Raw genomic sequence first — 27,159 nt, 5'->3', positions numbered from 1 at the left:
ATTGTTGACATTCAAAATAATTTTGGAAAATTCGTCTATCATCGATATTAAATTCGCCTTTGAATTATGTATGACAACATCATACATATCATATCATGATGTACCAAATCATTGTACAAATTAAACCATACATAAATAAATTAAAATTAATAACTATCAACTCTATAAATAGAAAACAACATTAATAAAACTTTAAAACAAATTTATTTATAGTTGAACTTCAAATGCTTGTCAAAATATACAAACATTAACATTGACCAAATAGTGAAATATATACATATATATAATATTTAAGTTAATTATTCATATAAATATAAATGTTTTAGATACCATAATATGTGTTTTGGAGATCAATTCAATTTTTTTTTGTCATCAACATTACATACTCATATAAATTCAAGTCGGATTTAATTCAGGTGAAATTCATAATACAAAATACTGTACAAGAAAATCCATTTTGATTTATCTAGGATATGAATCTGTTTGAATTCATTTTTATCAGTCGGATTTATAGTTCATTTGATCAGCCCTACGGGTGGCAAAAAAAAACGGAACCGAATAGACCCAAAAAATGAACCGAATTGAATCCATGAATTTCCCAATTGGATGCTAAAATTTTATACCCAAAGAACCAGAACCGAACCCGTACCAAACCGAGAACCAAATAACCATATAGAACCGGATGAAAAACTTGTATACACTTACCTTACAAATTGTAACATGTACTTATTGAATGCTTGATGGTTTTTTCTGCTGGATTGGTGTTTCTCCACTTTTGTTTTTATCTCATTTTCTCTTATTATCTATTTTATATTTCAAGTTAGAAATAATAATTCAAGCTAGTCTTTTGGATGTATTATTTTTAACAGTTTGGTCTTTGGTTGTTTTAAAAACTGTGTTTTTTGTGTTTTATTTCTATCGTTAGGTATTGGTTTTGATTTATTTGTTTGTAAGTACATCAAATTAATGTGGGTAATATCGTTACAAAGTAACCATTTAGAACTGAATCCGACTGAAACCATTTTTTCGGTTTTAATATGGTTACCAAATTTCAGGAACCGAAAGAATCGAGAACTAAAAGAACCGATCCAATCTAATCTGAAATTCTCACGGTTTCTTAATGGTTACCAAATTTCAAGAACCACCTAAAGAACTATACTTCACCTCTAAAACCAACCAAGGATCAAAATACTAATTTTATCGATGATGTCAAATTTAGAAAATAATTTTCCTGAAAATGGGTCCCGAAGAAAACTTCAAATGATAGTAACACCGTTCATAAGTCTATAAACTGCACCCCACGCAATTAAAGATTTTATTAGTTACCATTATAGACTTTTGCATAATTTCAACCATGGCCAAGCTCACCGTTACAGTCACCGTTCTCTTATTCACGTTGACTCTCTCCGTCGTTTCTTCCAAGCCCGAAAATGAAATCATCGCCGATAGCCATAACACTTTATCTGCGGAATCCGACCCGTTTACTACAAACCCAACCCTTCACGAATCCGGTTCATCTGGACCGGAATTAACATCTTCCGATGAGATCACTGTACCGGTCAATTTCATGAATTTCCATCCAATCAATCGTCATTTCCCTAGACGTCCCTTGACTTTCAGCCGCCGTCCGTGCCACGGCGAGCTGTTTGGACGAGGCCTCCAGATCCCTTTCGGCAACGACATGATCTTCTCCGGTGAAGAAGAAAAGACGACGAAAGGTCCAGATCCTTCCTTAGACAGCATAGTCGTGGATGTTCCGGCGATCAAGATGTTTGTCGGTCCCATCACGGTGGAGGAGACAAAACACCATGTCGAAGCGGAGGATGATGGCTCCAGCATGAAGATTACCGTGACTTTGATGAAGCGCAAAGAAGAAGGAGAGAGTATGTTCAGGACAAAGATTCGCAAGTTTCTAAACCATTTGGTCTGAACAACGAAGAAGACTCTAATTTGTCTTTTAAATCTAGTAAAGAAGATAACAATAAAGTAAAGCCCTCTTATGTATGTATATGCTCTTTCTGGTAAACAAATAGCTTCCATAATGATATGAAGCTGATTTTGTCTATATAACATGTGATTCTGTAAGAGTTTAATCCTATTAGTTTAAATTAAATTAAGTTCATAAATTACATTACGCTTTTGGAGTAGTACATATTATGCTTGGTTTTCGCAGGAACCGCCTTGTTGGGCCGCTGTGGTCAGCTCAGGGCAAGCCGTGGGGTTGACTTTATCAGCGGCTCCAACGACATCTGAGCATTTCCATATCGGAGGACCTTTTGTTCCGGTGAATGTAACATTGGAGAAGCATAGGTTGGTGAAAGGAGCATCTTTCAATCCCTGAACCATGCCAGCACGCTCGACCTTGATTCCCCAGACGTTCTTGATAGTTATGCCTCTTACGACAGGGAGAGCCGATGTGTTGAAATGATCATCCGGGTGATCTCCCGTGTCGCCAGAGATCTTAATGCCGGTCCGGACTTTTTCCATGTGAACTCCCGAGACTGTGATCCCCTGGATGCTTCCTCCTCGGCCAGTGTTTGTCTTGATGTGGATGCCAATTCCGGAATTGAACAAAGTGATGTTTTCCACGGTGACATTCTGGATACCGCCGGAGGTTTCGCTTCCGATAGCTATTCCAGCAAATGAGGTGGATCCGGTGATGCGTCGGATGGTGATGTCACGGCTGGGACGGTTGTAGGCGATGCCATACTCGTCCCAACCGCTCTTCACGGCTACAAGGTCGTCGCCGGTGGATATGTAGGAGTCTTCTATACATACGTTAGAGCTCGAATCTGTAGCAGCAGCACACAAGTTAATAATGCTTTGAAAACAGATGTAAATTAGGGGAAAGTGATGAAACCTGGATCAATCCCATCGGTGTTTGGAGAATCAGTTGGAGCGAGGATGGTAACGTGATGAACTACAACACCACTGTGAGAAAAAACAAATGGTAAATTAGTAAATAAAATAGCAAGATTCAAGACATGTGTACTTCGCGAGAGAAGAGAACCTGCAGTAAACAGGATGAAGTGTCCAGAAAGGGGAGTTTCGAAGAACAACATGAGAGATGAGGATGTCACTTGAATTCTTGAATTCAATGAGACCAGGTCTGGTGAACTTTAGAGTTCCATGTCTCCACATGTTCCACCAAGGTTCTCCTGCACCGTCAATGGTCCCATTTTTGCCTAAGCAAAAACACAATAGCACAAAAAAATGGGTTAGGGAATCAAGATAATCTGATTATTATACTCAAACTAAAACTAGGAAAACAAACCTGTGATAATAACGTCGGTGAGTCCGTCTCCATGGATAAAGCTAATATACCTTGGACCAGGGCGCTCCCTTCCTCTGCCATAAGAAGGCAAAGGGTCGATCAAAGGCCATTTCTCCGTATCCTGAACAACCGAAACAAGTATTAGTGTGGCACTGTATGATAAGCTTATATAAAATGCAATTACCAACTAAATATTAAGCATTCTATGAATTTAAAATGCAATCACAGACAGACAGACATCTCCACTGATCAAAATAATCACAGGGAAGCTCCTATTGTCCAAAGCCTAAAACCAAACATTGGATCTGAATCAAGAGGGAAGGTGGTGTTAAAAATAAGTGACCTGAAGGGCTTTGATGACAGCACCATGGGCGAGGTAAAGAGTCATGTGACTGGTAAGGTTGAAGGTCTGAGTCAAATACACACCACGAGGCACGTACAGAAGACTTCCCTCGCTAGCAGCGTTTTTGGAGTTCCGTATGGTATCAATGGCGGCGTTAAAAGCATTGGTGTTCAAGGTGGTGCCGTCACCGACAGCGCCAAAGTCAGAAATGGACAGCATTTGGCTCCTGTGCTTCTTCGGAACTATACCGGAGCAAGTGATGAGATCTCCGAGGGAGATATGGTGGTGAGCGGAGAGGAAAAAGAATACGAAGACAGAGATCAGAGGTCGTCCAGAGATTCCCATTGCTCTGGTTCTATTACGAGACCGTCGTGAAGCCGCCCTTGTGACTTAGAGAGTGAATGAGAAAGAGAATCAAACAGAGAAAAGAGTTCGAATCTGATCTTAGAGAAACGCCATTAACTCGAATCACTCCACTCCACCAAGAAATCTGTTGGGAGAGTAATGCCAAAGAGGAAAGCAGACAAAAAGAAAAAGTCAGAGGAGACTGCTGATTTACGGTTTTGACCCTCACTTTACTAAAATGGGCTTTTTCGAATCTTAGGATTTTAATAACGGGCCCAAATAAACAAACCCCATTATAAATTGTCCCGCCAAATTTGTCCTGATTTGTCTCCTCTTTCCCGTTACTTGATAAGCTTTTCTGTGCTCTGTATCTAATTTCTTTCTGTGATATCAAAAATTGGGAGTTTTCTTTTTCTTGTGGAAAGATGACGAGAGAGGAGGCGGAGAGCAGAGGAGATGATACGATGATCGGTGCACCACAAATAACCAATCCAAAACCAGAAGAATTCTTCAACGTTCAGTACCTCCGAATCTACTACGGCAAGTTTGCAATTGATCTTCTTCTTTGCAAAATCAAATCTCTCTGTAGCTCTCAATTATTGGTCTAATTATTATTGAATGCAGGAAATCTATTTCCTTACACTGATAGTCACAAATGGCTTTTTTACGGACACGGTAGGCTACTTTGTTTTTTTTTTCTCTTACACTTGCTCGAGATTTATAATAATAATAATAATAAACATGATCACTGGTAGATGGGAAACATCCTGGTTGCGATGAATACTACTTTGGTCGAAGAGAATTCTCTTTTACACTAGAGAAGATGTTTATTTGCGTTACAAGTTCTTCAAGTCTGCTTCAGCTTTGGAAGACGCTATCAAATCAAGTTTTCCTTATAAGATTGATATTGGCGCCGTCTACAGCGTTGATATGAGCCCCCTGTTTTCTTCTTCAGTCAGCTGTGTGTGCGTGTGTGCTTTTAGATACCATTTTAATTTGAGTTTTTTTTTGTAGCCAGATAAGAGGCATGCCTATTCACAAACAGGTACCAATGTGTTTACTCCTGTGGAGAGAGAGTTGGTCTTTGATATTGTAAGTTTTCAATTTTTCTTATCTTAGTATTTTTTTTCTTGGTTTTCATGTTTATTCTTATTGCTTTATTGCTTGACTTGAATATATTTTTGTTTTCTCAGGATATAACAGATTATGACGATGTTAGATACTGTTGCTCCGGAGCCGATGTTTGCTCCGAATGTTGGCCTTTGATGACTGTTGCTATCAAAGTCATCCATACTTCCTTACGAGGTATTATCACGCACTTTCAACTACCATTTGTTTATTTGGGCCTTTGATGACATGACTGATACCATTTTTTTTGCAACTAGCATTTTTAATAGTTTACTTGGAATTAGTATGCTATCTTTATATACCGTTTCTATCTCAGTCATTCATACTTCTCTGAGAGGTATTATATATAGTATACAACTTGCATTTGCTTAGTGTTCCTGAAATTTTCAACCTCATATGGGTTCTTGCAACGTTAATATTTTATTGGGAATTAGTTTGTTATCTTTCTATACCGTTCACAATACCCTATTCTATTCAATGTTTAGAACTTCACTGATGGTAGTGTTTTTGGCAATGTGGAACACTGTATGTATTGGACGAACATCTACCAACCTCATTTTTTTCTGTCTTTGCCAATTTGCAGAGGATTTTGGTTTCAAGCACATTCTTTGGAGTTGTGATCCTGAAGCTCGCAGGTAACCACGATCACTAACTAACTAACTAACGCTGTTGTTATGAATCAGTTTCTTCATATTTATCAAATCTGCAGGATGACTAACGAACAAAGATCAGCAGTTGCTGAATACTTCCGTGTTTACAAGGTGGCTTTCTCGATAAAGCATTAAATTGTTGGTTTCTGGCCTTTTTACCAAATTCTCTTAAAAGTTTAATATGTGATGACGACGCAGGGGAATGAGAACAATGCAAGAAAAGTCACTCTTATGGGTTATTCTCTTTATCCCTTCCTTGCGTACGTGTTCCTTCCCCCATCACACCTGTTCTGTCCTTTCTGACTTCTTAATATCCTACTAAAATTTCATTTGGGGGGCTTTTTTACAGGAGATCGTATGTGGATTATCTCAAGGGTTTCTTTGAGGGTGAGTTACAAGCAAATCAAAGTATATTCTCTACCAAAGACAAGTATGAAAAGATACTTGACATGATTTCAGATCAAGGTATGGAAAGCGTGATGATGTATCTTTTCAGCTTACGCTTACACGTGGTGGTGGTCCTAACCTCATTTTGGTGACTTTTACAAAATGGTCATGACAGATATTCAATCAGAGCTCAGAGAAAAGTGGGAGAATTCTGCTTATAGATCATCTCTATCAGAAGAAGCCATCAGCCTTGTTAGGTGGGACCAGCTTAAAAACACCCTCCAATCCAAGAAACACAAGTTTTGTATTGTGTTTTTTCTTATACATTTATTAGTGTTGTGAAAAGCTTATTTGTCTTCCACTCAACTTTCAGTCTTGTTTCCAATGTTTTCAGGCTCCAACACTGCGTATGTGCGTCGAAGAAATCGCCTTCACCTTTACATACCCTCGAATTGATTTGGAGGTTTGTTTTAATCTTTATGCTATTATGAGATGATATTTATTCTGCATGTATTAGCAACTGGCAAACTTAAAGTTGTGATGGATTTCTTTCTTTAATTACAGGTCTCAAAACAAATGAACCATTTGCTTAAGGCACCTTTCTGTGTCCATCCAAAAACAGGTCCCCTTCCGTTGATTCTTTGAATATATATATATATATATACAGAGTCATGTTCATACCTTAAAGAAGAAATGTCTTGTGAATTTTCAGGTCGTGTATGTGTTTCTATCGACCCAAACAACTGCGACGAGTTTGATCCATTGGCAGTTCCAACACTTTCACAGGTAAAATATTAGACAAAATATGATACGTTAAAGAGTGTGGTTACTGAATTAGATCATCGCAAATAATATTTCATTTTGTTTTATGATTGACAGCTAATAGAAGAAATCAACTCGGGAGGCTCCAAAATGGATGTGGATGATGATGGTACGTTCTTAGTTACAATCACTTGTTGAGATCTTTCGGATTAGCCTTTTCTAGCATAACTAACTTGCGTTGTGTTCTTTAATACCTGCCAGATTCAGATACAAGTTTACTTGGGAAATCAATCAAGTTCTTCAGATCCTCATTCTTAGAACCCTTACTAAAATCGTGCAAGGTAGACCTCTCATTTCTTGTAGAATGATGCATCTGTTGGAAGAGTTGTTGTGACAGATGTGAGAAGATATAGATTAACAGATGAATGAATAAGAAGGATTGACACAGAGATTTAACGTGGTTAATCCTTAGGGTTTAGTCCACGGGCAAAGAGAGTACTTTATTGATGGAGGCTAGATTTTCAGAGTACAATTCGTGCTACACAATAGGGTAAACCCTAGATGTATATATAAGAAAGTCTTTAATGAAACTTTCCATATTTTTCGGATTTGGGTACTATCGACCGATACGACAACACGTCTATCGATCGATACTCCCTTTTCATATATCGCCTGATCCATGACGTCTGGATCGCCCGATATAACTCAGCTCGCAGATTCAAGGCATATTTTAACAAATCTCCACCTTGACTTGAATCCTCCATAATCAGATGTACCAGAATGCACTTCTCTGTGCTCAGAATACAGATGTACCAGACTCCCTCTTTGCCTTAGATGTTTCGTCGAACTCAGACGTCAGATGTCCCGTCGGACTCAGATGCTCCTCAGAGCCAGATGCCCCTTAGGGCTAGATGCCCATCAGGGCCAGATTAACAGCTTGAGATGTTCAGCAAATCAAGACAATGCTTGAACTTGCTGTGAGGAACCGCCTTAGTGAACATATCTGCAGGATTATCAGATGTTCCTACCTTCTTCACTTCAATCCTCTTTTCTTCTCTCAGAAAATGGTATCTTACATCAATATGTTTGGTTCTCTCATGATGAACCTGATCCTTGGCTAAACAGATAGCACTCAAGCTATCACATAACACAGTAGCCTGATCATGATGAAGACCAAGATCACTGACCAGCCCTCTTAACCATATCGCCTCCTTAGCAACTTCTGTCAATGCCATATACTCTGCCTTAGTAGTAGACAAAGTCACCGTCGACTGCAAAGTCGCCTTCCAACTCACAACAGAACCACCCAGAGTAAACACATAACCAGTCATAGATCTCCTGCTGTCCACATCTCCTGCATAATCTGAATCAGAATACCCAGTAACCAGTCTTGGATCCTTATCTCCATAGACAAGACCAACATCAGATGTACCCTTAAGGTACCGGGAAATCATCTTCACAGCTATCCAATGCTCCTTCCGTGGTTGAACCATGAACCTACTCACAACACTGACTGCATGTGCAAGATCTGGTCTTGTACAGACCATAGCATACATCAAACTTCCTACAGCGCTAGCATAAGGAACTCGTGACATATAATCGATTTCCCCTTCAGACATTTCATCACTCTGGTAGGATGAAAATTTGCAGCACATGGAGTATCGATAGGTTTAGCATTAAGCATGTCGAATCTTGTCAGAACCTTCTCAATGTAGGCCTTTTGAGACAAGAACAACTTCTTCTTTTTCCTATCCCTGAAGATCTCCATTCCTAGAATCTTCCTCGCAGCACCCAAATCTTTCATCTCAAACTCAGAACTCAGTAGCTCTTTCAGCTTCTGAATATCACACATCTTCTTGGCAGCTATCAGCATGTCGTCTACATACAGCAACAAGTAGATATACGACCCATCCTCCACCTTGCTCATGTAGACACAACAGTCATAAGGACTCTTTTCATAACCCATCTTGACCGTATAGCTGTCAAACCTCTTATACCACTGTCTAGGAGACTGTTTAAGTCCATATAATGACTTCCTCAACTTGCAAACATGATCTTCCTTACCAGGAACTAGAAAACCCTCAGGCTGAGTCATATAGATCTCCTCTTCAAGTTCTCCACGAAGAAAAGCAGTCTTTACATCAAGTTGCTCCAACTCCAGATCCTGACGTGCTACCATCGCCAATAGCACTCTGATAGAAGTGTGTCTGACCACAAGTGAGAAAATCACATTGTAGTCCACGCCTTCTCTTTGACTGAAACCTCTAGCAACAACTCGACATTTGTACTTGAGTCCTTCTTCTGGTGTTTGACTATCTTTTATCTTGTAAATCCACTTGCAAGTCACAACCTTTCTCCCATGTGGTAGTGTGACCAGATCCCATGTGTGATTCTTTTCATGAGATTCCATCTCATCTTCCATTGCAGCAAACCATCTCTCAGACGCATAACTCGAAATAGCTTCTCTATAAGTGGATGGCTCGTAAGTATCCACTTCCTCTGCAACCTGTAGTGCATAACCCACCATATCTTCAAAACGGTATCTCGCTGGTGGCCTGACATCAACTCTCCTTGGTCTGTCTTTAGCAATACTGCGTTTTTCAGACCCAACATGTTGATTTCCAGAATCAGAAGACTCTGGCTGCTCGTCAGTCAACAATCGCTCGACCTCTTCTTCCGAAATCGATCGACACTGATCATCTGTCGTCGATCGACACTGTTGATCGGTCATCGATCGATACTGTTGATCCGTCATCGATCGATTTTGTCCGTCCGACTGCAGATTCTGCAGCTCTACCTGCTTGTCGAAATCCTCATCCTCATCCTCTGCTCCTGAAATAGACTCAGCTGAAGCTTTGATCATAGAACTCTCATCAAACACAACATTCCTGCTCATGACCACTCGCTTCTCAGATGGAGACCAGACTCTGTATCCCTTGACACCATCTCCATAGCCCATAAACACTCCTTTCTTTGCTCTTGGTTCCAGTTTTCCTTCATTAACATGATAGTTAACCGTGCAACCAAAGACTCTCAGAATAGAGTAATCAGCAGACTTGCCTGACCACACCTCATTAAGTATTTGACACTCGATCCCTGTATGTGGTCCCAAATTAATTAAATAACAAGCTGTATTGACTGCCTCAGCCCAAAACCTCTTCTCTAAACCAGCATTAGACAACATGCACCTCGCTCTCTCCAGCAATGTCTGGTTCATTCTCTCTGCTACACCATTCTGCTGTGGTGTATACCTGATTGTACGATGCCTAGCAATCCCTGCATCCTTACAAAACTGATTGAACTCTGATGAACAGAATTCCAGACCATTATCAGTACGAAGCCTCTTGATCTTCTTCTCAGTTTGATTCTCCACCAGTATCTTCCACTCCTTAAAGCTATTGAAAGCTTCACTTTTGTGCTTCATGAATGTAATCCAAGTCTTCCTTGAAAAGTCATCAATCATGGACACAAAATACCTGTGACCTTTCAGTGACTCCACCTTGGAGGGACCCCAACAATCTGAATGGATGTAATCCAGCGTGCCTTTTGTCTTGTAAACAACCTTAGGAAACTTTTTTCTATGTAGCTTCCCAAACACACAGTGCTCACAGAACTCAAGACTCTTGGTCTTATGACCACAAAGAAGATCTCTCTTCGACAGAATCTGCATCCCACGCTCACCCATATGTCCAAGTCTCATATGCCATAACTTGTCCATATCTTCCCTGCGAACCTCTGGAGATGCAACGTTTGCTGAATCTGAAACGTAGAACCTTCCAGCAAATACAAAGTACCATGAATGAAACCTCTCAAAATCACATCAGAACCCCTGTAGACACTCAGAACTCCATCTCCACCTGAATACTTAAAACCTCTGCTATCCAAAAGACTAACTTAGATCAAGTTCTTGGACATAGATGGAACATGTCTAACTCCAGTCAATGTGCAGATTCTACCATCATGTGTCATGAGCTTAATAGAACCGATTCCTGCAATATCGCAAGCAAAGTCATTTGCCATCTTGATCTTGCCATCAGTCACTGCTTCATACTCTGAGAAGCATTCTCTCCTTGGACACATATGATAGGATGCGCATGTGTCCAGAACCCATACATCTTTAGGATGTGTTTTTCCATGAGCAACCAGCGCAATATCATTATCAGACTTAGCTTCATCCTCGGCTACCGCAGCGGAACCAGCTTGCTTCTTCTTCTTAGGACAATCTGATTTCCAATGCCCTTTTTCTTTGCAGTAGTTGCAAATATCATTTGGTTTAGGACCCCTTTGAAACGACTTTTTGTCTTTCGACCTTTTGCCTTTCCCAAAGTTCTTTCCACCACCTACAAACAACCCAGAAGCTTGATGGTCTGTACCAGAACCAGATGCCTTGTGACGCAACTCCCTATTGTGAAGTGCCGACCTGACTTCCTCCAAACTCACTGTATCCTTACTCCCTATGAATGACTGAACAAAATTCTCATAGGAGTTTGGTAGTGAAACCAACAAAATCAGCGCCGCATCCTCATCCTCCACCTTAACATCAATATTCCTCAGATCCAACATAATGGAATTTAGACTGTCAAGGTGATCCTGAAGCTGTGCAGCTTCATGCATCCTCAAAGGGAAGAGACGTTGTTTCAGAAGTAACTTCTTAGTCAGAGACTTTGTCATATATAGACTCTCTAACTTCGACCACAAACCAGCTGCAGCATCAACACCAGAAACTTCGATGATGATCTCATCTGCCAGACACAACAAAGTAGTTGAAAACGCATTTTCTTCAATAATCTCCATCTCAGCTGTAACAGATTCAACCTTCTTCCCTGACAACGGTGCCCAAAGACATTGTTGCTTCAGCAACGCCTTCATCTTGATTTGCCAGAGACTGAAACTGTTTCTTCCAGTAAACTTGTCAATCTTCAAGTTCATCCCTGACATCTTCTCACCAGATTCAACCTGAAGCTCTGATACCAGTCTGTTGTGACGGATGTGAGAAGATATAGATTAACAGATGAATGAATAAGAAGGATTGACACAGAGATTTAACGTGGTTAACCCTTAGGGTTTAGTCCACGGGCAAAGAGAATACTTTATTGATGGAGGCTAGATTTTCAGAGTACAATTCGTGCTACACAATAGGGTAAAACCCTAGATGTATATATAAGAAAGTCTTTCATGAAACTTTCCATATTTCTCGGATTTGGGTACTATCGATCGATACGACAACACGTCTATCGATCGATACTCCCCTTTCATATATCGCCCGATCCATGACGTCTGGATCGCCCGATATAACTCAGCTCGCAGATTCAAGGCATATTTTAACAAGAGTGATATTGATCTGTTAATGAAATGTCTGCAGGAAGAAATAGAGAGTTCATACAAAACAAAGATTGGCAAGTCTAAGGATTCGTTCAGCTGGTAACTGAGAGGTCTTGAGTTTACTTGGGTCGTTTACAGTCCGGTTATGTGGTCTAAGTTTCGCTCTCTTATCAGTTTAGTTTGTAATGTACGGTCTTCACTAAGCTTTAGAATCTATCAGGAGAGTAGTCTATCTCTTGTTGTTACGTTTCCGAAGAAAATAATAGCTTATTGATGTGCTTGAGTATATTTAAATGGTTTTGAAATAACACAAAAATATTTTATATTAATGATTAAAGATGGTTAAGGTGACGAATATTAAAAGGTGTAGCCACAGTTTGGTCCCCATCAAGAAGTGCTTTGGCAACAATGAGATTGGCAGCTTCGGTTGGGTGATATGCGTCCCAAAACACAAACTTGGACCGGTCCTCACAGGCCGCTTCGCTTGAGTTCTGGTTCGGTGCCTTGAAGCAAGTAAAGGGTGGAAAGTAGCCCCCACAGCAAGGCTTGTCCGCGTTCTCCAACCCTTCCAAACCAAAACATTTCATTAGGATTCTTGATCAAACCAAAAACATTTTGTTACTAGACAACTAAATCATTACCAAATTGGCGATAGTTCAAAACCAGTTTCAAGAAGAGGTCGTAAGAATTGGCGTAGACAAATGTAGTGTTGTGATATCCTAACTCGGTATTCAATGTCGCGAGAGAATGTCTAAGCTTCATGTTATAGCCACGGACGATTTGGTTGACTTCGTCAGAGCACTTTCCAGCTGGTATTAAGTTCAAGGCGCGAGCAAATGGTATGCAGCCGAGTGGCCCCACTCCGACCACCACGAACTTTCTTGCTCCTAGTTCATGCAAACGCTGCAAACACACGGGACTTTGACACAATTAATATGACTTGGATCGTGCGTGTTCTGCATTTGGTTTTGCTAGTTACTAAGTACTAGCTATAATATTTGTGAAAAGTTAGAACATTAAAAATATTTTAAAATTAGCGCAAACAGGAAAAATTTGGTTTGACACCATTGAATTATTTACATAACTTTACGACGAATTAAATAGTGGACCCAAGTGGTAACAAAAAGACAATAATTCCATAATAGTTATTGCTTGATAATTTATGCATTATATATGCATAAATTTATATATGCATAAATTTATGCATTATTTCTGCATTATATATAGTTTACAAAAAAACATTTATGCATTATATTTCCACAGTACTATTTTTACTACCTTAAGGTGTGTGGTTAAATGAAAGACCATGGAGTCTTGTAAGACACCAATGGGGAGCTTGTCTTGAGAGAAGAAAGGTATAGATGGTTGGATATAATTTAATATATCATTGGACCCAATTGTGATTGTGAACATTGACTTCTTCAACATCTCTTTCGTACCATTTTCACCAATCATTCTTACCATATAGCCTCTACTTTTCTCAAAATAACTCACTTGTTCCCTCAACGGAACCCTCCCTATCTGTCAGAAACCAAAAAAAATGGTTGTTCTCAACAGTCACTATATCTCCAATTACATATTATGTTTGTTATTTCCTACGTAAATGGAGTATTAAATAGTAGTATTGTATTTATTATGGATTATAATTCAACACTTTAAAACGACGTTTATACTATATGGGGCTTACGAACAAAAGACCAGTGTCGTCAAAGATTCCAGCCGAACCAGATGCATAATTGATCCCACTATGAATTGTGTTAACCTCAGTGTTTGGTTCAAGATAAGGAGTTGGTGCTGATTTTGCTCCCAAAGCTTCACCTGTGTTTTTTCAAAACAATTCAGTGATTAGCATGTGTGCGTAAGAGAATTAGTTGCAGATTGATTATCATCATCTTAATTTTCAAAAGCCAACGTTAAGCGATTCAAGGACAACCACTTCAAAAGCATATTGTAATAAGTTAATATTCCAGGAATGAATGTTAGTTGCATTTGTGGAACTAACCTTTTAAATTCCCCAACGTTACACACTTTTACATTATTACTTTAGCACTGTTTTCAATTCGTCGGTCTAACTCGATGCTGACTTTTACATGCTACAAAACGAGTCAAGTTATCTATCAATCGTTGACTTTTAAGTGTGTTTGTAAACTAATTTAAACTATGAGGGTCCTATTATATTAAATTGTTGTAACTAACCTTTACATCACATTTATATCTAATCGATGTACTAACCACTTTTTAATATTTTCTCCGGTTTCACAATAAATGTTCGTTTACTATAAATATTTTGCTTACGAAAGATTATCTTGTCATCCAAAAAGAAAGAAAAGATTGTCGTTTTATGATTGTAAATATTAATATAATTAATTTCTACTGTAAACTAACATAAAAATGCAACAGAACATAAGTTCAATAATTAATTCAATATTTTAAAATTTAATATAAAAAGAGTATTTCATTTAAAACATAGTATAAAATATTACTGAATTAATAAAGAGACATACCTACGATATCAGAAATGGTCCGACCATTAGTGAATCTTCCGGTGGGTTGGCCATTAGAAGGTCTGAAGTCGATGCCGTAGGGAGAAGAATCAGCTTTTGACAGTGTGAAGAGATAATTGTTATTTCCAACATCTACCAGTGAGTCTCCAAATATGAAATTTGTGAAAGATTGATCAGTAGCCTGAAAATGTGATACCCAAAGAAGAAGAGTGAAGTTGAAAAGCTTGTGAGGAAAACTATATGTGATCTCCATTTTCTTTCTTTTTTTACTTTGGTCCAATCTTTGCCAATAGACAGATATATACTGTCTTGGTTAGATCTTTTGAACCATTCTTCTTGCTTACGTATGTAACTTTTTTTTTTTTCGTATGTAACTTTATGACTCGTTCAAAAGATTGCACATGGTTCTTCTACGTATACCTATTACTTAATTTGTAGGTCAAGTAACACAAAAATTTATTTCTCTTTTAAATCGTTTGTCAAAAAAAAAAATTATTTCTCTTGAGTCTGGAGTTCATATGCATAACCCACTCTTTTTTTTTTGCTAAACTGTAAATATCATATAAATGAAAAGAGATCTTACAAAAGAGTCTAAAAACTGATCCATCTTGGCAAAAAATAAAATAAAAAACAAGATGGGACAAGGGAAATCATAGAAAACAAGAAACTATTGCAGCCACATGATCATGAGGGAGCTGAAAGCTTTCCTGTTCTGCCTTGCAGAGATGATGTTTTTCATCACTTTATCAATGCCATAGAACACCATTGCAGCAGAGAGTGGTATATGATTGTGAATCAGGTTGTTCCGTTGCTTCCAAAGGTGAAAGATGGTCGTTTGGACCGCTATTTTCCTTAGCAGAGTAAGGCGTCGTGACGTTGAAGTTCTGATCCAGGATAGTAGCTCGGCCCAAGTGAGGAGTTGTGCTGGCGGAGGTCTGCATTTGAACATTACCGCTCTCCAGATGTCCATACTGTAGTCGCAGGAGAGTAGGACATGGTCGCGCGTTTCGTCATGGGTAGAGCAGAAGGGGAAAATAGGAGACATTGGAAGTCCCCACGATGCCAATCTCGATCTCGTTGGTAGCCTGTCATAGTTTGCTACCCACATGGTGAACGAGTGCTTCGGGATTGCGCCTTTGAACCATATCACATCAAACCAGTCCTTTGCTTCTTGTCGTGGGCGCAAGACCTCCCACGTTTGAGCCGACCTGAAATCAGTAGAAGCAAAATTACCAACCACCCATTCGTATTCATCCTCAACATGCACAGGTAACGGTAAAGAGAGAGTGGTGAGATAGGAGTGGAGATTAACTTCCTTTTGCGATCTTGGATGGGGGAGGGACCAGTGTGCGTTACTAATTGCATCAGCAACCACCGCTGTTCTCCTTATTCTCAACGCTCTCGGACCCGCGGCTCCTATGTATGTTATCAGTTGGCTTAGGGGAGTCCAAGGATCGTACCAGAATCTCGCAGTGAGACCATTCCCTAATCTGGTTTTGCAGAATTGTAGCGCCAAGGGCCTGAGATCAAGAAGCTTCCTCCATGCCCAGGAGTCAGCGGCTGAACCTTCAATTTCCCAGAACGAGTTGACGTTGAGATGGATGCTGGTGTGCCAATCAACCCACAGCGATTGTGCTTTGGATATGAGTCGCCAAATAAATTTGAGGCACATCACCTGGTTCCAAACCATCAGATTTCTCAAGCCCAGCCCCCCCCCCTCTTCTTTTGGGAGGCAAACCGTTTGCCAAGCTATCTTTGCTATTTCCTTCTTTTCTATGTCTCCTGACCAGAGGAACCGAGACCAGAGAGATTCAATTCCTTTGATACAACCTTTCGGGAGTATAAAGGCGGACATCCAAAAAGATACAATGCCGAAAATGACTGTCTTGAGAAGTTGCAGTCTCCCCGCAAAGGAGAGAATCTTCACTGACCATGATTGAAACGTCACTGTGATCTTGGTCATTAACGGAGAGTACTCGGATATTTTCAGCTTTCGAGACATAAGAGGAAGACCGAGGTATCTTATAGGGAACTGACCAGAAGGGAAACCGTAGCTCGCGATGGCTTGGGTTTCACATTGGTCGAGACCCGCGGTAAAGAGCTCTGTCTTCGTTGCGTTGATCTGAATCCCTGATCAAGAAGCAAAATCATCCAGGCACTCAGATATCCCATGTAGACTGTTGCTAGATCCATCGAAGAAAACCATGACATCGTCGGCGAACATGAGATGGGTGATTTTCAGTTCCTGAGTTCGCGGGTGGTAGCCAATGGTTCCGTTTTCAAACCGTGAGAGGAGGAGACGTGAAAGACACTCCATGGTGAGCACAAAGAGATAGGGTGATAGGGGATCACCTTGCCGTATCCCTTTAGTGCTGTTAAAGAATCCCCCTGTTGTCCCGTTGACTGATATCGAGAAGGATGTTGTGGTTAAGCATTCCGTTACCAGCCTGATATAACTCTCGGGAATCACTAGTGCTCTTAGTGCCGCTATAATGAAGTCCCAACGCACGCAATCAAAAGCCTTTCTCAGATCGACCTTCAACATACTTCTGGAAGAGGTGGCTTGAGAATTATATCCGTCGACCAGGTCTGTCGCCAGTAGGACATTCTCTGCGAGGAGATGCCCAGGAAGAAATGCGGATTGAGCTTTGGAGATCATTGACGGCAGAATATCCTTGAGTCTAGAGGCAAGTAGCTTCGCGATGACCTTGTACACCGTGTTGAGGCACGATATAGGTCTGAAATCAATCGTCAAGGATGCATTCAGCTTCTTGGGAATGAGGACTAAGTTAGCTGAGTTCCACTGCTTTAGTAGTTTTCCAGTGCGTAAAAATTCCAATATCCCTTCAGTAATTTCTGGCCCAATGATAGGCCACGCTGCAGTGAAGAACTCTGCTGAGTAACCGTACGGACCACCTGATTTATTTTTGGGCAGTGTGAAAAAATCCTCCTTGATCTCCTCTGCTGTGAAACCTTTCTCAAATCTGAGCTTCTGGTCAGTCGAACATTTGAAGTTAAAGAGGAGGTCCAGATCGCTTGGAATGAACAATTGTGGCGAGACCGGACTTCCTAGTAGCTCCGAGAAGTAGTTATCACAGAGTATCTGAATGCCCTCTTGAGAGTCTACCCTCTCTCCTGTATCAGACAGCAAGAAGTGAATGTGGTTCATGGCTTGACGCCTAGATGCATAACGGTGGAAGATTCTGGAGTTTCCATCACTGCAGGCTAACCAGTTGACATGAGAGCGTTGGAAGAAGAACGAAGTCTCTGCTGCTGAGAGTTCCTCAAATTCCTTAAGGGCCTGAAGCTCCGCATCTGCGTTGGTGGTGGACGGGAGGGAGAGCATTGCTGTTTGTGCCTGAAGAAGCTTCTCATGAGCCTGTGCAGTCCTCTTTTCAATTCCTGAGTAATTGAGCTTGCTGAATTCTCTAATATCCTTTTTCAGTAATTTCAGCTTCCGGGAGATCTTGAACATTGCCGATCCTGTTATGTTAGCCGAGAACCAGCTAACACAAACCATTGCTTGAAACCCCGGGTTTTGGATGAGGAAGTTGTAGAATCTGAAGGGTTTCTTGGTCCTAAGCTTGTCCGGCTCAAGAGTGATAGTAATGACCGCATGATCCGAGAAGTCCGGTTTGCCGACAAACGCCACGCAAGATGGGAAAATAGAGTACCATTCATCATTAACCAGACTTCTATCCAACTTCTTAGCAAGGGGGGCGAGCTTCTTTTTGTTCCACCAAGTAAACGTGGTCCCCCTGAAATTAAGATCATCAACGTTAGCATCTAAGAGACACTGGTTAAAATCTCGAATTTTTTTATCATTATTCAAAGAGGGAGTAAGAGAGTGCTCTGAGGGGTCTCTAATCTGATTAAAGTTCCCAAAGATAAGCCAAGGCTTAGAACCCATTCCGGGGAGGATCCCAAAGCTGAGATTTCTCCCCAAAGTATCTGACGCTGCGCTGTATCGTTAGATGCATAGACCGTGGAGATAATGAACGTAGACTGAGGCGAGGTAGGCCAAGTAACCTCCACCGTAACCATCTGGAGAGATTTGGAAATGATAGTAACTAAAATAGAAGGATGCCACACTAGCTAAATCTTCCCGAGAGGCGAAAAACTGTAGTTTCCTTCAGCCGACCAACCCGGAAATAGCTGGGAGACAAATTTATTCATCTTGAGCTGCTTCACATGAGTCTCAAGAATTCTGCCAAAAAGAGGAGCGTTAGTCCTAGACCATTTACGTAATCCACTGCGGTGGGAGTAATTATTAAGACCGCGTACATTCCAACAAAAATGTCTGTCCCCATTATTTAAAGATTGGTTTTGGGACTCCTGCCTCTGTTTCCTTTCTGGCCTGACTTCCTCAGACCTGCAAAATGTTTTTTATTACGCACGGCCTCAAAATCATCAGCATGTGGAGAGAAATCTCCTTCTTCTAGCTCGTACTCAGAGGATTCCACGTCCGATGAGTCCGATGGGAGATCAGATTTTGAGGATTTGGATATCGCTGAGCCGCTGTTCTGCCTTGTGATCCGAAAGTACTCCGGAGCTGCACTTGTTTCACCCTGCTCCGTTAACCCTTTTGTTCCAAGCGTGGATTTCAAAACAACCTCGGTGCTCTGAAACTCCGGTGCCCTCTGAGTCTCCTCCTTGTGCTGGGCTTATGCTTGAGTTCCTTTACCAAGTTGTGCAGTAGGAATGTCTCTGTTGGATCCCTCTACTTGATCCACTTGCTTCCAAACCTGCTTCCCTCTAGACTTGATACGCCTTGTTTTCTTTTTCACCCTCTCGCCTTTCTGTTTTTGAGGACAGTTAAGTAGAGTGTGAGTGGTTGAATTGCAGTGGGAGCATGTTTTTGGAGCTGTTGGGCATCTCTTTGTAACATGACCAATCTCCTTGCAAGCATCGCAGACCGGCGGCATCCAGGGGCTAGAGACCAGTACTCTGCTGATCTCACCGGAGTCGAACTGTACATTAACAGCTTCTGGTAGAGGTTTCCTCGGATCGATGATAGTAAAGACCTTAGCTACCTCCAGGTTGGTTTTATTTGATGTCGTCGGGTGCAAAAATCTCGGATGTCCAACCAATCCCGCTATCCTTTCCAGACCATCTTCATTAAAGAACTGAAAGGGGACTTGTCGAAGCTCCAACCATATAGGTGCTGAGGTGAGTTCGGGCTTAGCTGGTATAACGCCCGGCTCCCATTTGTCAACAAACATAGTATGGCCTTCAATCTGCCACAGACATTGTTTGATGACACGCGCTCTTGTAGCAGCATTTGGAATTCGAAAAAGATAAGCAAAGCCTTCCATCTTCAAACCGAGATGTCTCTGTATTGCTTACTCCAAATCCCGTTGACGATGTTGTGGAGTGTTTCTTGTGAGGGCGGGTCTGAATAGAACTGCCCCAAAACAAAAGAATCCCATGCTTTTCTATTCTTCTCAATCACAGAATTGGGAATTTTGATGCAAGCCTCTCCCGAAGATAGTGTAAAGGCTTCTCCTTTCTTTGATAGTCGCTTCCCATAGCCTTTGGCGTGAGTACACCAGCTATCAACGGGGTCCTTGCTTGCTGGAGCTTGCTTCTTTACTGCATCTTCATCAACAACTGGAGTAGTAGAGTGCTTTTCAGTTGTTGGTGTCTTAACGACCACTTCCACTGGAGTAGTCATAGCAGGTGCTACAGCCGGGTTGTTCAAAATTGCAGCAACCGTTTCAGCAGCAGCCGTCGTTTCATCAGGTACCTGCGAGCACAAAGCAACCGATTTGGCATCAGCAGTAACTATTTGGAGGGGGCTACAAGGTGAGAATTTCCATTGGAACAGACTACACCTTTTAGCTCGGTACCAGAGGAGCTTTGCGGTTCACCGCCGGAGCTCGACTCACGGTTGGATTCATCAACTTCCACACAAGCCGGAGTAGGATCAGCCGTTGACGCGGCGATCTCTGTCTCAAGAGGTGACGGAGCTGAATGGTTAATCTCTAGATCTGAGACTTCGAGAGGTAGCTGAGCATCTTTGCCGACGACGAGGTCAGCCTGAGCATCAGAAGGTACCGACGATTTAGAGGAGGGGATATCAGACTTGGATTTGGACGGAAGGGACGATTTCACCGATGGCGATTTCGTCGGGGACTTCTTGGGCTTTTTCTTCTTCATCTCCTTTGAGGGAGACGAATCAGAGAGGTGGTTGAGCAGCCGGCTCAGGATGAGACGGCGATGTGAGGCCGGGATCGGCACCGCGACAGAGGTTTAGATCGCCTTTTTAATCGCTAGGAGAGAGAAAAAAAGAGCCGTTTTTTCATTTCGTATACGGATGTTAGAATTAATTTTCATAACTCACTCTTGAAATTTCATAAAGTTTCTGTTAAGCTCAAGAATAATATGAGGTACAAATACGTTATCATAATGAATCTATAACAGGACAGCAAACTATAGGCTGGGCTGCCATTTAGATGGACTGGTTAATATTCAAAGACAATGATGTTGCAGTTTTATTAATTGCACATGTTACGTATCGACCACACATATGATACTTCGTCATATTTCGCGGATGCGCACTTTTTAGTGCCTATTTTTATTAGTATCAATTCGGATCAACAGTTTACATAAGGCATAAAGAAACAAACAAACACATTTTAAGAACATGAAACTAGAAAAGTAATAACACAATGTTTCCTAACTCATCCATGTGATAGACTAATTCAATTTTAATTATATATTATCATTCATTTTTTCTAATAAACCCTGCAGTGTATATTCATAATTTTAATTTAATTTTATAAACTGTATAAACAATTTAAGAATAATAAACGCAAACATATCACTCGATGAAAAAGCAAAATTATTATTTTGTTTTTGCTATTTACGCTTACATTTTGACTAAATACAACAAAATTATTTTTAATATTTATTATATTTATTCTTAATTTTAAATAATTTTTATTATTTTTATTATTTATCAAACAATTACATCTCGAAAAATATTTCCATTAAGAAATAACGGAAAATACTAATATATAATTAAGGTAGAGCATTACTTAACATTCCTTATGCATCATTACTTGTAAAATTTAGTTAGTTTAATCAGAGGTAAATCAAATACTTATTTTAGCTACTTTTTTAAATATATAAGTGGATATCTTTTATAGATTTGTCTTTTAATTTGTATACTTATTTTTACCAAATATGTCAAAATTTAATCGCAAATGTTATTAAAATATGTTACAATCTGATTGATGGATTTGATATATATATATATATATATATATTATATATATATATATACTAAGTAACATCAAATAAAAATATAGTTTGGTAAATATATTTATATATTTTCACACAAATGGTAGATGTATAGATACTATGTATATTCAAATAGAATAACTGTTAAAACATAATATAAGTTAGATTATTTAGTTAATAAATTAAATTATTATGTTATTCATTCAAACTACTAACTTTGTCTGTATTTTTTTCTAAATTATTAGAAAACTAAGAAAAAATTGTGATAAAAATATCATGGCATTTTCTTCTAATATCTGGTTTTAGACTTTTAGTATAAGATAAAAATAAAAATTACTAGCTAGTTAATTACAGTTTCTTCAGTACTTTCAGACCCTTAAAATCTCTTAAAACATAAATTAATATATTACGTTCCAAATAATAAATATACTGTGAACAATTATAATGAACATTAAATTAGCTAATTTAGGTTTTGCCCACCCAAAAAGGATGCAACCTCCACCCAGTTTCATCATTTTGGACAGCAAAATATGTTAAATGAACAATAAATTTATATATCCGGATCTTCTATAAACAATCCTCTCTCACACACACATATCGTTAATTTATATAACTCTCTCTCACATACATATCCACAAAATTCAAATCAAAACCATTTTTTCATCACCACCACACATCATGGCCATTGCACGGTGGCTCAACCAAACCGCAGGCTTCTTCGTCTTCTTTTTCCTTGACATTTTTGATTACTTGCTTTGTTTCACTTACAAGACGTTAGATTTCTTCTTCGAATACGAATGGAAACCTTGTTATTGCTCTTCTCCACTCGAGGCACAAGCCAAGACCAGGAAGATCATAGTGTCCGAACGAGGAGATTACTCAAAGGTCGTTTCTATGACAAGAACTAAGATCCATTTCGATGAGATCTCAGACACACTTTACTCACGCAGTCCTTCGCTTCTAGTGAGGCTCTCCAAGCTCGTGAGCTCCGTGAAATGCTTCAATTATACGGGTTTGATGATGAGACACAATGTGGTGGAATCTTGTGACAATAATGATGAGTCTAAGAAGAAGTTTATAAGTGGTAGCAAAAAGAGATTAATGACTTTGAATTCTACGGTCGTTGAGAAATCTCCAACAACACCAAGATGGTCTGATTGTCATTGCAGCTTTTGCATTTCGTGGCTTTCTTCTTCCAACAAAGATTCTCTATTTGTCAAAATTCAACAACCTAAAGGTAAAAATTAAATCCATTATTTCCAAATTCATACATTGAATGCTTAGTTACTTTAAATTTTAGTGAAATGAAAGTTGGTTCATTGTTATGAAAATAGTAACATGAGACAACAAAAGTCACCATTTACATAAAAGTAAACATATATAAATTTCTTTACTTCAAAATAAGTGATGTTTTTTACTCAATGCACATTAGTTCTTTGTCAAAACAACAATAAGAAACTAATTATCTATTGTAAAGTCCATTAAGGAAAACAACAAATATTTTGTAATTCGAAAAGTACAACTTGTTTAAAAGAAAACAAATGTAAAACAAAGTGACTAAGACATCAATTAATATGAGTATTTTACGAGAACCAAGTATTTTCAAGAATTAAAACACTGAACGTCGTTTAGCATATTAATCATATGAATAAAAGGGTTCCGCTTTGTTTTTGAGTCTGATAGTGATAGGTTCAACTTCTTGTCGTCATCATCCCATACACTAGAAGCTTTCTTAATTATTTTGGGTAATATATATATCTGCAGATAATAAGAAGGCACGAGACAACGTTGTATTCATACATGGTTTCTTATCTTCATCATCCTTTTGGACAGAGACTCTCTTCCCAAACTTTTCTGATTCAGCCAAATCGAATTATAGGCTCATCGCAGTAGATCTTTTGGGTTATGGAAGAAGTCCAAAGCCAAACGACTCATTGTATACACTAAGAGAACATTTAGAGATGATTGAGAAATCGGTGATCTCTCAGTATAAACTGAAAAAGTTTCACGTAGTGGCTCACTCTTTAGGCTGCGTTTTGGCTCTTGCGCTTGCTGTTAAACACCCTGGAGCGATAAAGTCCCTCACTCTCTTGGCACCGGTAAGTCAATGATACATACCTTCTAACCATTCTATATTAAAAAAAAAACAAGTGATTATGAGTAGAAATGTCTTAAATCGTTTATATATCAGCGCACGTTTCCTTCTCTTGATATGGAAATTTTACACAAGTGTTTCCGGTTTAAGAAAGTAGTCACCAAATTGAAAATGAATCTACTTTTGCGTTGTATGATTTTCTCCCTTTCCAAATATATCTTTTAATTTAGAAATTGGTAATTTATAGTCTATATGATATACATGTTTTTGTTTTCGTGGTTTGGGGTTTCGTCCTGATTTAGAAAGTATATCAACTAAAGCAAAAATGATTAGTTTTGGTAAAAAATCGTTTTGATCAGTATAAACTTTGTTTTCTCAACTTAATTATGAAGGCATCATGGCGTTAACTATATAAGGATATTTTGGTAAACTAAATGAAGTCACATAAAATTGGCAGCCATATTACAAGGTGCCAAAGGGAGTACAAGCAGCACAATACGTGATGAGGAAAGTAGCTCCTAAGAACGTTTGGCCACCGATGCAGTTTGGTGCGTCGCTAATTAGCTGGTATGAGCACCTTGGCCGCACCGTTTGCCTTGTACTCTGCAAAAGCCATCGCTTGGTTGATTCTCTCACTCGCCTCCTCACCTTAAACAGGTACATATTTAAGATGAGTTCTTTATGTTTGCGTTTTGATATGTTCTAATATTTCGAAGAAAAGAAAAAAAAGAGAAATGAAAATGTGTAGAAGAAGAAAGAATCGTACCCTTAGTGATCAGACGACCGATCGAAGGTTTACGCCCACAAACTTTTTGTTGAAAATTAAGTTAGCAAGATTTGACCCGAAGTTCACGGTTCATGAGATTAGGGGAACACCGAAATGTCTAAAAGTCTATAAGTTTTAATGAACCAACTACTCGTCTCCTACTCTTATATTCATTATCTTGAAGTTGACGTTTCGTGATTGTAATACGAAATTTCTAATAATAAGAAGTTGAGTGTTAGTAAATTTTACATAAAATATGTGGTACCATATTAGGAAATCAGAGAACGCAACCTAATAGGTGTATGTACTAGAAATCAAGAAATAAAAATTTATCTTACCACAGAAAACGACTCACCGTGTCTCCTCCACTATTTGGTCCCATTAACTTACGTTTTGAATTTGTACTATAAATATGTATCATCAAGACTACAATAAATTGATATACAAAGTAACTAAGTTAAAAAGAATTAAAAATTGACAAAAAAATTATTAATTTATAAAATCCAGATTAGTTTGGGTCTATTAAAAACAATATTAGATGGATTTTGAAAAGTTTTAGTATAGCTTTAATTTTTAGCTCATTTGAAACTTTCTAACAAGATGAATTTGCATCATTATAGTTAGTGCTGGGCAAAAAATCCGAACCCGAAAAACCAAACCAAACCCGATCCGAAAAAGTAGTATCGAACCCGAACCAAAATTGATTAAATATCCGAACGGGTTCAAAATTTTGGTATTAAAAAAACCGAAACCGAACCCGATCCGAACCGAAGTATTTTGGGTACCCGAATGTATCCGAAATAGATTTATATACTTAAATATATAAATTATTTTTAGATATAATGTATATTAAAAACATTCAAAATATATAAGATACCTTTAAGTTTTCTAAAATACTGGAAAATATATGAAAATAGTAAAAAAGTAAATGTTTAAAATATCTAAAGTATACTAAAAACACCAAAATAGTTAAATATATATTGATTATCTATCTAAATATTCAAAGAAAACCATTATATATATTAAATTTAGATATTTTGACATATTTTTTATTAAAATTTATATGTAATATATTATCTTTCTTATAGACTTTGAAAATTTAAAGTATATAATAAATTTTAAAATTTTAAAAATAATTTGAATGGGTTATCCGAACCCGAACCGAACCCGCAAAGATCCGAACCGAACCCGAACCGACATTTATAAATATCTAAATGGGGCTGAAATCTTTGACCCTGAAAACCCGAAACCCGAATGGACTGAACCGAAACCCGAATGGGTACCCGAACGCCCACCCCTGATTATAATATATGATAAATTTAAATAGTTTCTTTCTTACATACTATATTTAAGCATATACGTAAACAATATATAACTACAAACTAGATAAGCTAAATTAAACTATCTTTTGCAGGATGCGAACGTATTTGATAGAAGGATTTTATGTCACACACACAACGGGTCGTGGCACACATTACACAACATCATATTCGGATCAGGAGGCAAGCTCGATTCGTATCTGGACCATGTCCGTGACCACGTGGACTGTGACGTCACCATCTTCCACGGTGGCAAGGACGAGGTTATTCCTGTGGAGTGTAGCTACAGCGTCAAGACCAAAGTGCCACGTGCCACTGTCCACATCATTCCTGACAAAGACCACATCACCATTGTCGTCGGCAGACAAGAGGACTTTGCTCGAGAGCTTGAGCTCATTTGGCAAAGATCCAAAACTACTCATAAGTGAATGTGTATATATATATATATATATATATATATATATATATATATGATGAAACTATCTAAACCAAAAAGATAGATATATTGTCCTTTTATAGTTGGTTAACATTTTGTTTTGTTTATCTTTGTTCGAAGAAGAGATGTCAAAACTAATTTTATTTTTCCTTTTATGACAAAAGAAAACTAGAATGTAAACGTAGCCTCTTGCGTAAGTGGTCCTCTTCTAAAAGCTCTCTCTTCTCTCTAGAAACACTTTCATCGTGTTCTTCGTTTCCGACCGGCGGATTTAGCTTCCAAAGCCACCGTCGGTCGGGATTTAATCAATTCTCTTCTAATCAATCTATCTATAGGTAGAGTGTTTGTGCTAATTCCCTTCAGATTGGGTTTTGTTTGAAACCTTGTATTGAATGACTTTGCATAATGATTTTGAGTTCTCTTTGGCTCACATCTGGGTTCGATCTTAGACTCTCTTGATCTTTCGAGATAGTTTATACCGGTTTGTGAGTTGTCTCACTCCTTGTCATCAACTTCAAGATTTGATCGAGATCTTCTCTTCCGTTGGCTTTCAATTACGGCGTTTCGTGTATTCTCTACGATT

General features: G+C 38.9%; 6 protein-coding genes across 6 annotated transcripts; 3 read left to right on the top strand and 3 right to left on the bottom strand.

Annotated features, from left to right (window-relative positions):
- The first annotated feature begins 1,282 nt into the window (after positions 1–1,282).
- LOC108837828 (uncharacterized) lies at positions 1,283–2,129 on the top strand. The gene has a single exon (XM_018610839.2). The coding sequence runs from the start codon at positions 1,355–1,357 to the stop codon at positions 1,928–1,930; it is 576 nt and encodes a 191-aa protein (XP_018466341.1). The 5' UTR covers positions 1,283–1,354; the 3' UTR covers positions 1,931–2,129.
- On the bottom strand, positions 2,023–4,107 carry LOC108814211 (probable polygalacturonase). Its single transcript, XM_018586730.2, has 5 exons — positions 3,618–4,107; positions 3,275–3,395; positions 3,011–3,185; positions 2,861–2,931; positions 2,023–2,792 (listed from the first exon to the last, which is right to left on the bottom strand). The coding sequence occupies exons 1-5, from the start codon at positions 3,960–3,962 to the stop codon at positions 2,155–2,157; spliced, it is 1,350 nt and encodes a 449-aa protein (XP_018442232.2). The 5' UTR covers positions 3,963–4,107; the 3' UTR covers positions 2,023–2,154.
- A 250-nt stretch (positions 4,108–4,357) lies between these two features.
- Positions 4,358–12,497, top strand: LOC108815977 (uncharacterized). The gene is given in 17 exon segments (XM_056990565.1): positions 4,358–4,502; positions 4,587–4,637; positions 4,718–4,780; positions 4,783–4,903; positions 4,964–5,054; positions 5,156–5,267; positions 5,674–5,725; positions 5,800–5,851; positions 5,939–6,000; positions 6,090–6,205; positions 6,303–6,436; positions 6,522–6,590; positions 6,692–6,749; positions 6,840–6,913; positions 7,007–7,058; positions 7,151–7,230; positions 12,252–12,497. Coding segments are annotated over 17 exon segments (1,365 nt in total). The 5' UTR covers positions 4,358–4,387; the 3' UTR covers positions 12,315–12,497.
- Positions 12,467–14,984, bottom strand: LOC108815978 (GDSL esterase/lipase At5g41890). The gene is made up of 5 exons (XM_018588529.2): positions 14,716–14,984; positions 13,899–14,029; positions 13,490–13,732; positions 12,853–13,114; positions 12,467–12,776 (listed from the first exon to the last, which is right to left on the bottom strand). The coding sequence occupies exons 1-5, from the start codon at positions 14,966–14,968 to the stop codon at positions 12,544–12,546; spliced, it is 1,122 nt and encodes a 373-aa protein (XP_018444031.1). The 5' UTR covers positions 14,969–14,984; the 3' UTR covers positions 12,467–12,543.
- Positions 14,985–15,382: 398 nt separating this feature from the next.
- On the bottom strand, positions 15,383–20,030 carry LOC130498070 (uncharacterized). The gene is made up of 5 exons (XM_056991413.1): positions 19,400–20,030; positions 19,113–19,297; positions 18,622–18,759; positions 16,894–18,511; positions 15,383–16,845 (listed from the first exon to the last, which is right to left on the bottom strand). Exons 1-5 carry the CDS (start codon positions 20,028–20,030, stop codon positions 15,383–15,385), a joined length of 4,035 nt encoding a protein of 1,344 aa, XP_056847393.1.
- Positions 20,031–22,534: 2,504 nt separating this feature from the next.
- On the top strand, positions 22,535–26,762 carry LOC108817035 (probable lysophospholipase BODYGUARD 2). The gene is given in 5 exon segments (XM_018589622.2): positions 22,535–23,197; positions 23,725–24,059; positions 24,513–24,712; positions 26,236–26,261; positions 26,264–26,762. Coding segments are annotated over 5 exon segments (1,425 nt in total). The 5' UTR covers positions 22,535–22,638; the 3' UTR covers positions 26,569–26,762.
- Positions 26,763–27,159: the final 397 nt, after the last annotated feature.

This window comes from Raphanus sativus, chromosome 7 (assembly GCF_000801105.2).
Source record: "Raphanus sativus cultivar WK10039 chromosome 7, ASM80110v3, whole genome shotgun sequence".
Classification (NCBI taxonomy): Eukaryota; Viridiplantae; Streptophyta; class Magnoliopsida; order Brassicales; family Brassicaceae; genus Raphanus; species Raphanus sativus.
This window is presented reverse-complemented; position numbering and strand designations above follow the sequence as displayed.